Raw genomic sequence first — 13,428 nt, 5'->3', positions numbered from 1 at the left:
GATGGGTTTCACCATGTTGGTCAGTATGGTCTCAATCTCCTGACCTCGTGATCTGCCTGCCTTGGCCTCCCAAAGTGCTGGGATTACAGGCATGAGCCACTGTGCCTAGCCTTTTTTTTTGAGACAGCATTTTGCTCTTATTGCCCAGCTGGAGGGCAATGGCACGATCTCAGCTCACTGTAACCTCCACCTCCTGTGTTCAAGCTATTCTCCCGCCTCAGCCTCCCAAGTAGCTGGAATTACAGGTGTGTGCCACCACGCCTGGCTAATTTTTTTTGTGTAGTTTTAGTAGAGATGGGGTTTCACCATGTTGGCCAGGCTGATCTTGAACTCCTGACCTCAGGTGATCCAGCTGCCTCAGCCTCCCAAAGTGCTGGGATTATAGGCATGAGCCACTGCACCCAGCCTGTAAATGTGTCTTATCAGAGCTGATTCTCTTTCAGATCAGGAAAAAGGCCTGGGAAAGCAACAGGATTCTGTTCAGAATGTAGATTTTCCCCACAAGAGACAGCTTTGCAAGGCTACTTCAAGATATGGCAAAGAAACATAATATGGGGTAAAACACTTCAATTTCTTTCAGGGCCTGTGATCTGTCATGTAATACTATCCTAAAGTCAGGCTGGAATTTGGTATCTTATTGTTACAGAGTCTTCTTTGTCAGTCTTAAGACCTGTTTTAGTGTTAGTGCTGGTCAGCTAGGCCTGACTTCCAAAAGGGAGGAGGGTATAATGATGGGTGTCCAACTCCACTTCCCACCATGGCCTGAACTAGTTTTTCAGGTTATCTTTGGAATGCCCTTGGCCAACAGGGAGGGGTCCATTCAGATGGTTGGGAGGCTTGGAATTTTATTTTTGATTTACAATATGAAGTTATATTTGAATTTGTCATGAAGTAGGGATCTATCATTTTATGTCCTCCAACTGACCCAGTACCATATGTAATCATTATTGTCTGTTACACACCAATTGGAAATACTGCCTATATCATGGTACAAAAGTTCAATATATATGAATCTGTTTCAGGATTCTCTCAATTTGATCTATTTGTTCTGCACTAGTATCATATTTTTTTGTTTAGCCCATTAGAGAATGTATATTTAAACCATTATTATTTATATTATCTGTTTATATAACACATCTGTAGAATATTTTTCTTATCAGAAGTGTTGTTCCAGAGGGCAGTCGTGTCAACATGAGATGGGGGTTGAGGCTCTGGAGGAAAGAGTTTTCTAATAGCCACAGCTGTTTAGAAATAAACAACAGGCTGGGCATGGTGGCACATGCCTATAGGCATGTCCCAGCTATTCGGGAGGTTGAGGTGAAAGAATCACTTAAGCCCAAGAGTTTGCTGCTGTAGTGAGCTGAGATCAGGCCATTGCACTCCAGCCTGGGTGACAGAGTGAGACCCCATCTCTAACAACAAAACAAATTAAAAAAAAAAAAAGACTTAGAAAAGTGTGCCTACAGTGTAAAGCATTAAAGCAAAGTGTCAGATCTCCAACTCAGGAAGCCACGGGGGAATTTAATTCTTATATAGCACCAGCAGCCATCAAGGAATTGGTGTGGGGGTAAATTTAGGTTTCCATTTAAATTTGGCAAAAACCAATCAGCCAACCACATAAGTCTAGTTCCTTTCCCTTCTGTTTTATTTACACAGTAACTCATTGTGCAAATTTATAATATATTTTTAGCTCACCTTTATTTTATAGAAGTGCTAAGTCAGCAGTTCTGAAAGTGTAGTCTACAGACTTTTGAATGATAGGAAAACATTCTTTATTATTCTCAATTGTTAAGTGTTGCCATTTGTACTAAAACAATGGTACATGAAACTGTTGGTGCCTTAGCACAAACTGAGGCAGCTGCAGCCCACTGTACCAGTAATTATTGCATTCTCCATTGCCAAGCTCTCATTGTTAAAAGCAAAAACCAAAACCAAAAAACAAACAAACAAAAAAACACCACCAAATTAGCTGGGAGTGGTGGCACGTGCCTGTAGTCCCAGCTGAGATGGGAGGACCCAAAGAGCCCAAGAATACAAGGTTATAGTGAGCAGTGATTGTGGCACTGCACTCCAGCCTGGGTGACACAGCAAGACACTGTCTAAAAAAAAAAAAAAAATTAAAAACCCAACTTTTGTTGTTGTTGTTGTTGTTGTTGTTGGAGACGTCGTTTCACCTTGTTGCCCAGGCTGGAGTGCAGTGGCATGATCTTGGCTCACTGCAACCTGCACCTCCTGGGTTCAAGCAATTCTCCTGCCTCAGCCTCCCAAGTAGCTAGGATTACAGGCATGCGCCACCACGTCCAGCTAATTTTGTATTTTTAGTAGAGACGGAGTTTCTCCATGTTGGTCAGGCTCTTTAATCACCAGAGAAATGCAAATTAAAACCACAAGATACCACTACACATCTAGGAGAGTAGCTGAAATTGAAGACTGACAATACCAAATATTGATGGGGATTCAGAGTAACTGGGCCTCCTACTGGTTGCTGGTAGGGGTATAAAATGATACAACTGCTGTTGAGAACTGTTTTTTTCTTTTCTTTTCTTTCTTTCCATTTTTTTTTTTTTTTTTTTTTTTTGAGACGGAGTCTTGTTCTGTTGCCCAGGCTGGAGTGCAGTGGCATGATCTTGTCTCGGCTCACTGCAACCTCTGCCTCCCAGGTTCAAGCGATTCTCGTGCCTCAACCTCCCAAGTAGCTGGGACTACAGGCACGCACCACCATACCCAGCTAATTTTTGTATTGTAGAGACGGGGTTTCACCGTGTTGATCAGGCTGGTCTGGAACCCCAGACCTCAAGTGATCCACCCGCCTTGGCTTCCCCAAGTGCTGGAATCACAGGCGTGAGCCACTGCGCCCAGCCGATAACTGTCAGTTTCTAATAAAGTGAAACATGCACCTACTCTATGACCTAGTGTTTGTACTTCATGGTATGTACCGAAGAGAAATGAAAAAATATGTCCACAAAATAGGCTTGCAGATTCACAGGTTTATTAAAACAATAGTCCCAAACTGGAAACAATCCAAATACCAACAAGAGAACGAATAAACAAATTTGTACAATACACTACTACTCATTAATAAATTACGACTCATTACTGTTAGGTGCAACATGGATGAATTTCAAAACGTCATGTTGAGAGAAACAAGGCAGACACAAGAAAGTATGTATGACTCTATTTCTATGAAGTTCAAGGCTAGGTACAACTAATGTATGGTGATGGGAAATCAGCACAGTGGCTGCCTCAGGGATAGTGATTGGAGAGAGGCATGAGTGAACTTTCTAGAGTAATGAAAATGTTTTACAATTATCTTAATTTGGGTGATGGTAACATGAGTGTTTACATTTGTCAGGATTTATCAAACTGCCTAGTTAAGATCTGGGTAATTTTACTGAATATAGACTATAACAATAAAAAAAACTGAGAAAGTTACTGATATTCTCTTGAGTGATGGGTGCACAGGTAGTGCCTTTTAAACTTGTAAACACATGCTACATACGTGATATACTTTTTTTTTTTTTTGGAGACAGAGTTTCACTCGTTGCCCAGGCTGGGGTGCAATGGCGTGAGCTTACTGCAACCTCCACCTCCAGGGTTCAGGCGATTCTCCTGTCTCAACCTCCCAAGTAACTGGGATTACAGGTACCTGCCACCACGCTTGGCTAATTTTTGTATTTTTAGTAGAGACGGAGTTTCACCATATTGGTCAGGCTGGACTCGAACTCCTGACCTCAGGTGATCCGTCTGCCTCGGCCTCCCAAAGAGCTGGGATTACAGGCATAAGCCACCTCGCCTGGCCTGTAATATACTTTTTTAAAAAAAGGTGAGAAAGAAAACATGGCTGCCTGAAAGCTTTATATCTAGTACTAGTCCAATACGTGGATTTGGAATCCAACTTTTAAGAAATGCATTTAAAAACTCATCAATAGAATAAATAAACATACTTTATATATTTGTTCAGTTCTCTGAGTAACTAATGGACCTAATAAAACTGAATCCCCATGCAAGCAAAGATTGCATTCATTTTTAGGTTAAAAATTTTAGGCTGGGCACAGTGTCTCATGCCTGTAATCCCAGGACTTTGGGAGGCCAGGGTGGGAGGATCACTTGAGCCCAAGTTTGAAGCCAGCCATGATTGTGCCACTGCACTCCACCCTAGATGACAGAGTAAGACCCTGTCTTAGAAAAAAAAAATTTATATACTGTTTTTTTTGGAGATGGAGTCTCACTCTGTCGCCCAGGCTGGCACCATCTTGGCTCACTGCAACCTCCACCTTCCAAGCTCAAGCAATTCTCCTGCCTCACCTCCCAAGTAGCTAGGACTACAGGCAGGCACCATCACGCCTGGCTAATTTTTGTATTTTTAGTAGAGAAAGGGTTTCACCATGTTGGCCTATTTTCTTTTTTTTTTTTTTTTTTGAGACAGAGTCTTGCTCTGTCGCCCAGGCTGGAGTGCAGTGGAGCGATCTCGGCTCACTGCAAGCTCCGCCTCCCGGGTTCACGCCATTCTCCTGCCTCAGCCACCCGAATAGCTGGGACTACAGGCGCCCGCCACCACGCCCGGCTTGTTTTTTGTATTTTGTTTAGTAGAGACGGGGTTTCACCGTGTTAGCCAGGATGGTCTTGATCTCCTGATCTCGTGATGCGCCCGCCTTGGCCTCCCAAAGTGCTGGGATTACAGGCGTGAGCCACCGCGCACAGCCTGGTCTATTTTATAAGGATGCTGTCCATATGCAAAAAAACTTTTATTTGCAGTTATTATATAGCATTTAACCACTGGGAAAACCCAACCATTTTTTTTTAGTTGTGCTTTTTGCTATTTTTATACTTAATTTGTTTAAAGCCATTTTGATTAATGGAATTGTTTTAATTTGCCTCAGTTTCTTCTATGAATTCTGCTTTTACTGACTGGAAATACTTTGGGTGACTATCTCTGTGGAGGCTTTAAAAAAACCTCCATTTTAGGTACAAAGACGACTCCCAAGAAGCCACTTAAATAATGAATTACAAGACATTTTAACCACTAAACTCACACAAGCTTTTCCATTACTATCTAACAATAATTTTGCCCTAAATATTTAAAAACAATTTTTACAAATGGTGAAAATGCTTCCTTTAAACTTAAAAAGAGGACTATTTCATTGAGTTTTACAGAGTCAATTTCTTCTATAGAAAAATTTGGGTTTTTATGTTTTAAGATATCAGAGACAGTAATTTTCTTTTTGGAAAAGTATGTATTTAGGTCTGCACTCAATTTCTAGAATAACTGTCTAATTGTTAAGTCTCATTCAAATAAGCTTCATGGGGTCTTTGAGATGTTTCCAGTTATGAAGTTTGTAGCATGTCTAATACAGGCAATCCTGTTTTATTGTGCTTTGCTTTATTGTGCTTTGTACATATTGGCGTTTTTTACAAATTGAAGGTTTGCAGCAACCCTGCTTCAAGCAAGTCTATTGGTGCTCTTTTTCCAACAGCATGTGCTCACTTTGTTACCATTTTTTAGCAATAAAATATTTTTAAACTTATGTACTATTTTTAGACATAATGCTATTGCACACTTAATATAGTATAAACAAAACTTTTATATGCACTGGGAAACCAAAAAATTCCTCCTGACTCGCTTTGTTGTGGTATTTGCTTTACTGAGATGGTCTGGAACCTAAAGTATGCCTGAGGTATGCCTGTACTTAAAAATTCACTTGTGAGACTTATTATTAAATAGGTTTGAACTTGAAAGGCTAATTCTTCAAAGGCTGTTTGTTTTCCCAGGATGAGTATTTCTGCAATTTTGCTAGCTGCCCAAGTAAAATTAAGTAAAAAAACAGCACACATTTCACTCTTATTTTTTCTATAAAAATATAACTCTTTATTAAATAACATGCACAAATATCAACTAGTCATTAAACAGATATTTAGAACAAATTGTAAAGAAATACAAATCCTTAGGTACAATTTAGTATCTTGTTCATGATATTTGAAGAGTTGAAAAAGAATCACTGATTAAACTAACCATCCTTTATTTTTCTTTCTGAATCCAAAACCTTTTCAGGCATATACTCCATTCCAAATTTTTTTCTAGCATTTCAGAGCTTCAGAATATCTTTAATACCAAAAGCCCTTAACTACTTATTTGATTATACATTTCCAATGAGAAGGCATTAACTTTTCTTTTAAGCTATCATTAGCTTTGAGTCTCTTTACAAAAGAAATTTGTAGAAGCATAATCATGGCAGAGAGGCTCCAGCTTTTTGAGGTACCATTGAAGAGAGTGAGAACTGTGGTTAAGACTAAAAAGCTGGGATGACTAAAATTCACCAGATTCCTTCTTGTCGCTTTTATCTTCCAAAAGCTTGTTCTGTTTGGGCCAACAGTGCTATTTCCCAGACCTCTGGTTGAACCATCAGAACAAAACGCCCTATAAACTTACCCCTCTCTGATTTTCTGTAACTTCAAAGTTCAATTATCTGGTTTTTTATTTTTATGATTTGCCACAGTATCCCATCCAATTTCCTTTTTAGGCAAAAGTATAAACAAACTTTGCAGTAAGTTTTCATATTTAAAAAGTATTGCTTTTATAAATTAGCTTTTCATGTTCCCAGGCTTAATAAACTTAACTTCAACAGAACCAGTGCTTCAAAATCTACCCTGCCTTTCTGGCCCAATTTATACAATAAAAAAGGCCAAAATCTCTCACCTAAATTTCTAAAGAAAACTACATCCAACCTTTATAATAAAGTCCTTGCACTGTATTTTTTTTTTTTTTACATGTGCTGCTTTATTGCGCATGCCAAGTACAGTAAGAATTAAAATATAAATTGACTAAAAATTCAAAAATCCCTAAGCTTAATATGTACCTTTGCACTCAAAAACATTTACATTCTCTCCTATTAGCTGGAATTTCCAGCTTGCACTAGATCACTTCATTCCTCACATATTTGCTTCACTTTTCTCTATCGGAACAGAAAACATTCAGTATTATAATTCAAGAAAGTACTGTGGAAAGTTTTGCAAATTTTACCTCATATACTTATGATAAATTGTACGCTAACCTAATTTTCCTTTCAAAAATGTCTAACAAGTTCAGCAGCAGATTTCAGACCTGAAATATTCCTGAATATTTAATTTGCATCATGTTATAGGAGAAACTGGATTTTTTTCTAAGTATATTGCTAATTTATTATAAAACAGCATACCAAGTTTTATTTCAATTATAAAATTTTGCAAATTATGTTTTGCATCTTGATACAAGGAAAGAAATACAACATATTAACCTGTTTTTCATAAACATTTCAGAGATTGACTGGAATATTCCTATATTTCTTTTACTTATTTTGACTACCAAATATCTTTTTTTGATTTGCATACTTGGTTTTTATTTTAAAAGTGCAAAGGCTATTAAGCTTAAAACATTAAGCAATGTAAAAAAGTTTTACAATGATTTAACATGACCAATAAAATTTATTAAACATATTTACATATATTCACAGATTCTTTCATAGGTGAATATTAAAATAGACATTTACAATTTCAGAATTTTCATTCAAAGGCATTTATTTTTTTCCTGGGGAAATAGGCTCTACTGTGAGATGAAAAAAGAGCTAAGTTTCTTTGTATGACTAAGTCTAGATAGTATGTCCAACACAGTAAGTCACAGGTCTACTAGAGGAGACTAGTGTGAAACGCCTTACACTACTGCAGGCATCAATTATGGAGAGTTAAATTATAGGAAGCATGCACTACAACTAAGCCACATCTTCGCAGTTATGGTGATGAAAACAAGCTAACTGAAACACCTGCATGCCATATTTAAAAGTTTTCTACCTGTACACACTACTACTACACTCCATACAAACCACAACTTTGGTCCAATAAAACATGAGACAAAACAGTTTTACAGGTATTTCTTTGTACATGTTTTGACTACCAATCCCTTTGTATACAGTTTGACCATTAATTACAAGATATACATCTGCACAATATGTATAAAATAAGTTATTAAAAAGGAAGACAATATTAAAACTTTCAAAAAGAAAACTGTACAATTAATTTACAGATAATAAACTGAAGAAATTTTGTGCCAAGTTTTTCTCCCACATTAGAAACTATTTGGTAGGAATTGAACCTTTTAGTTTATTGATACAGATTTTTTAATAAAACCTGAAAGAGATTTGAATACTAGTGGTTATCTTATTACTCAGAGTGCTAACAACTTCCAGCGCTGTTAGCAGATTCTCCACTTTTTAAATATCTACCAGTCTGCCAACATGCTCTAATGCAATAGTTACCTTTCCCAATATAAATAATAGTTTTCTATTAGAAACTGTGTTTGGATCTAAGATCCAAAATAATTCTCATTTTTTATAAAATGACAGTGTTTACTACATAACCAACTATAATCGAACTTTACTAACAATTGTAAAGGCATGAGTATTTTTGTCAAAAGGCAGTATTCCACAGTATAATGCTTGAGCATCACCAGTTTAGGACAATACCGTCAGGAAGTACTGACTGCTATATAGGAGTCAATTCAAAGTCGTCATTAACATCAACAAGGGGAACATAAAACTCCTGAATTTCGTAAATGCTGATAGATTTATAGGTGGCAGGATCAAGTTCCTGGAGTTTGAGCTGCCATTCTAATCTCTGGACAGCATTTAAAGCCGCAGCTTCGTGTTGTTGCCTCATTAAAAGACAGGTCTATTTAAAAGAAGAGAAGAGTTACTTGATTATTCTGTTAACTTTGCTTTGTTTAAAAATTAATCTCATCCAGTTTCTTTAGGGACTAAAATGGACACATCAGGAGCATAAAAAGCATTTGAATTACAAGTCCATTTCTTTCTCTTTTTTTGAGACAGTCTCGCTCTGTCTCCCAGGCTGGAGTGCAGTGGCGAGCTCTGGGCTCGCTGCAACCTCCGTCTCCTGGGTTCAAGCGAATCTCCTGTTTCAGCCTCCCAAGTAGCTGAGACTACAGGCACGTGCCACCACGCCCAGCTAATTTTTGTATTTTTGTTAGAGATGGGGTTTCACCATGTTGGCCAGGCTGGTTTTGAACTCCTGACCTCAGTCTGCCCACGTAGGCCTTCCAAAGTTCTGGGATTACAGGTGTGAACTGCCACACCCAGCCTACAAATCCATTTCTGTTTTATCCTGTTTGTACACACATACCAACTATTTGTGGATCTGCAACTTCATTTTCATCCTATACAGCACGGGTCCCCAATTCCCGGGTCACGGACTGGTACCGATCCATGGCCTGTTCAGAACTGGGCCACACCGCAGGAGGTGAGTGGTGGTGAGCAAGCATTACCACCTGAGCTCAGCCTCCTGTTAGATCAGCGACAGCATTAGATTCTCATAGCAGCTCAAACCCTATTGTGAACTGCACACAAGAGAGTTCTAGGTTGCATGCTCCTTATGATAATCTAATGCCTGATGATCTGAGGTGAAAGTTTCATCCCCAAACCATCCTCCCACCCCAACCCATGGAAAAACTGTCTTCCATGAAACTGGTCCCCGGTGCCAAAAAGGTTGGGACTGCTGTTATAGATTTTAATTTGGAAATATTACTTCAAATTATGAGATTTCAAATTATCAAAAGAAACAAGAAAATATGGGGGGGAAAGACTTCTGAAATGATTCAAAATCTCAAATCAAATAATTTACAGATTTGAAAGTTATATTCCTTTTCTTACCATTCTCCTATTCTTTTGTATGTTCAAGCTATAACCAGACAGGTACACTGGATAATAAGCATTTTCTGTGGCAGTTTCCTCTTTCATGCTACAACTAGTCCTTAAAATGGACTTGTGGTCTTTATCTTTCCAACTGTGGCCCAGTGTGAGGATTCATGACTAACCAGTATTTCCCCTCCTAATTATTTCTCCCTAATACAGCTGTAGAGTTTTTTTTTTTTTTTTTTTTAAAGAAGGGGGAAGCATTCATTTAAACTGACTTCCAAACATACATACCTTTAATTTGTCAAATTTATCATCCACGTCTTGTAACCAAGACATGAATTGTCTTGCATTAAAGCGATCCCTCACAGAAGTTTTACTGTCATCAGACTAAAAGAGAAAAGTTGAATATTATAAAATACAATAAATCACTTTAAAATCTATATGCCATTATAGTATTTTTATGGTATATGCCCCTTTCTTAGTAATGATGAAAATATATTTTGAAAAATATATAAATTGAATACTATTGAAGTTGGTAAAACTTTTATTTCCATATTGTGTAGACAGATTGGTTATTAGAATTCTTGGGATGGTAGGTTTAATTATTAACTAAAATAGATTCCTATTGCTCTAAGTCAAAGACATTTCTCAAAAAGGCATGTTACATTAAGTACTGTACCTGTGACATTATTACTGTATAACCAATTACAGATTTAATTTTAATGTTACAGTTTACTATCTGTAGGGACAAAAAGTATCCAGGTGGGAGAGAGCTGCCTTTGAGGCCAAAATTTCTTCCAGAACCAGTATCTGGGGTGCTCATGAAGAAATTCTTTATCAACACTTAAGAATACCAGTTTTGGAATTAACAGACTATATTCAAATTTCAGCTCTGTATCTTACTACGTGATCTTGAACTAATTATACAGTTTCAGTCTTATACTCTGTAAAATGTGGTAACCTCTCTTCAGCTTGTTTTGAGAATGAAAAGTGTCTATGAAGCCCTCATCATAATGCTTAGGTACACAGGAAGCACTCAATGCAGCACTCACTCCATTACTACCGCTCCCAGTGCTGTCAAAGTGACACCCAGGCAGCAGGTAGCTCCCACACTCACATTTTTTTTTTTTTTTTTTTGAGACGGAGTCTCTCTCTGTTACCCAGGCTGGAGTATAATGGTGCGATCTTGAGTCACTGCAATCTCCACCTCCCAGGTTCAGGTGATTCTCCTGCCTCAGCCTCCCAGGTAGCTGGGATTACAGGCATCTGCCACTATGCCTGGTTAATTTTTGTATTTTTACTAGAGACATGGTTTCACCATATTGCCCAGGCTGGCTCGGACTCCTGATCTGCCCACCTCGGCCTCCCAAAGTGCTGGGATTACAGGCGTAAGCCACCGTGCCCAGCCACTACTTACATTTTTAGCAGTTATAATTTCTTCATTGGTCCCCCAAGTTAGACGTTTTGACTATTTAAAATGTTATTGTCGACTCTTTTAAATATTACAAGTTTATTTATTTATTTTTCTTTACCACATTTCAGGTGCTCAAACAAGTTTATTTTGAAAAGGAAGAAGTGATAAGAGAGTAGACTAATGGACGATCCGAGCCTCTACCCAAAGAAAAGTAGACTTTTTTCCCTTTAGTTCCTTCCAAGGCTACTCCCATAGGAAATATGCATGCTACGTGAGACCTTCTACTCTAAAGCCAGCTGTAAAAGAGTGGATAACAGTTCCATATTTAAGTAAGTCACCAAAAATGCAGAAATGTTTTTAGCATAAGTTTCTCTCTGTCAAGAGAATGCACCTCACATTTTGGTATCTCATCAAGCTGAATTTCTTCCCCCATGTCAGACAGGTAATGTGTGCACGATGCAACAAGGTGTGAGAGAGGCCTGTCTCACACAGTGTGAAAACCCAATCATCAGGCTTATGATCCACAAAAGGATCCTAGCAAGCTTAATTTAATCTAAAGTCAGGTGGTCTGAATCATTAGGAAAATCTGGGGCAGGGTAAAATGAATTACTCAAGTTATCAAAATCTCTTTATAACTGAAAATTTATACAGTTCTAGGAAAATGCATTTATTTTTAAAATTCTCTTTTTAACTTATATGATACTGGGCATTCCTCAACTCTGCTGTATTTGATTACCAATATGTTTTCATCTATTTTAAATCTTATCAGAAATTTCTTAATGTTTTTGTCTAACAGTTTCCCACATCAATTTCCAGCTCTGCTATGAATTTGTTTTTATTTTTAATAAATTTAATTAATTACTTTACTTTTAAGAAACAGGGTGTTGCTCTGTCATCCAGGTTGGAGTGCAGCGGGCGCAATCACACCTCACTGCAGGCTTGAACTCCTTGGCTTAATCGATCTTCCCACCTTAACCACCTGGGGTAGCTGGGGCTACAGGCATGCGCCACCATGCCAGGCTTTGAAATTTTTATGTCTTTTGTCATTTCAATGAGTTTTGGGAGAAAGAAGAAATCAACAGGTATGTATATATTTACTCAACCATTCTGAGCTAGAAATCAAGGGACTTTTCATTGTAGCTCAATTATAAACCTCAATTTATATTGCTCTAAAACTGATTTCATTACTCTCTGATTGCTCAAAACTTAAAAAGACCTCAAGATACCACTGTTTAGTCCAGCCTATAAGAACATGGTTAAACTGTTAATTGCAGTTATTAAAAACCATCCATTCTTCCCTTTAAACATCTTTAAATATGAAAGTTCTAGAAAGTCCCTCAGTGGCCTCTCCAGTGCCTATTTCTTTAGTCACACAGTTCTTTCTGAAGAGATACAATTATTCATGTTAATAGCGTCCTCAGATATCTCTGAACACTTTCAAATAAAAGTTGGTGCCTTAAAGTTTTTTTTCTTTTTTTGAGACACGGTCTCACTCTGTTGCCCAGGCTCGAGTGCAGTCATGCAATCCAGCTCACTGCAGCCGTGGCCTCCCAGGCTCAAAAGATCCTCCTACCTCAGCCTCCCTGGTAGCTGGGACTACATGTGTGCCCCACCACACCTGGTTAATTTTTATATATTTTTTGTAAAGACGGGGTTTCACCATGTTTCCCAGGCTGGTCTTGAACTCCTGAGCTCAAGTGATTCCCCACTTTGGCCTCCCAAAGTGCTGGGATTACAGGCATGAGCCACCACGCCCATTCAGTGTCTTAAGTTTGAAACCTACCTATCTAGTTCAATCTTGATTTTTTTATAGATGAGAAAAATAAAGCTCAGAAGAGTCTAAAAATATTTTTCTGTGATATACCCTATTATCCTTTGTATTACTAGCTTACTTCCTTTAAAACAGCATTTCCTAGTCTGTTTTCAGGTGATAATCCTTCACTGTTTATTACAAAAATTTTAATCTTTAAATTTTTTCTTTTCTGGTTTATGAGCCATAAAAAAATTCTGAAAACTAATATGACTGGTTCTGAGTTCATGTAATTTATATGTGGCAGTAAACTTTTATTGAAGATATTTCTCCAGTCTTCCACAATTCATGTATTCCACCACCATTCAAAGTCAAACCAGAAGACTCACTCTGTTTTTAGGACTGTCACAACCTAGAGGTGCCATCTAGCTGCACTATTTTTCAGTGTACAGTAGCTTTCTAACTGCCTGAAGGTCAGAACTAAAGGTATAAACATTCACTTTAGAAACAAATTACGTGTACCTGTAAGGGCACTATCCTAAATGTACAGGTGTTTTGTGATCATCTGCTTTTACAATAGAAACCTA

The 13,428-nt window shown here is 37.9% G+C and overlaps 1 protein-coding gene and 1 non-coding gene across 24 annotated transcripts in view; both read right to left on the bottom strand.

Annotated features, from left to right (window-relative positions):
* Positions 1-2,967: 2,967 nt before the first annotated feature.
* Positions 2,968-13,428, bottom strand: part of ANKRD12 (ankyrin repeat domain 12) — a 144,352-nt gene continuing 133,891 nt past the window's right edge. For 22 of the 23 annotated variants that reach the window (XM_055238294.2, XM_055238271.2, XM_063641034.1 and 19 more), the window contains 2 exons: positions 9,969-10,064; positions 5,843-8,697 (listed from right to left, as the gene is read on the bottom strand). In XM_055238294.2, the coding sequence (XP_055094269.2) occupies positions 8,512-8,697; positions 9,969-10,064 (282 nt within the window). In that variant the 3' untranslated portion in view covers positions 5,843-8,511. Of the gene's footprint in view, positions 5,796-5,842; positions 8,698-9,968; positions 10,065-13,428 lie in introns of those variants that run through there. The other variant, XM_055238302.2, reaches the window with a different exon arrangement.
* Positions 11,524-11,624, bottom strand: LOC129461712 (small nucleolar RNA U13). Its single transcript, XR_008650668.1, has one exon. It is a non-coding gene; the product is annotated as a small nucleolar RNA U13 (small nucleolar RNA).

The sequence above is a fragment of the Symphalangus syndactylus genome, chromosome 1 (assembly GCF_028878055.3).
Source record: "Symphalangus syndactylus isolate Jambi chromosome 1, NHGRI_mSymSyn1-v2.1_pri, whole genome shotgun sequence".
In the NCBI taxonomy this organism is placed as follows: domain Eukaryota; kingdom Metazoa; phylum Chordata; class Mammalia; order Primates; family Hylobatidae; genus Symphalangus; species Symphalangus syndactylus.
The sequence above is the reverse complement of the archived record's forward strand: the minus strand, read 5'-3'. Positions and strand labels throughout refer to the sequence as shown.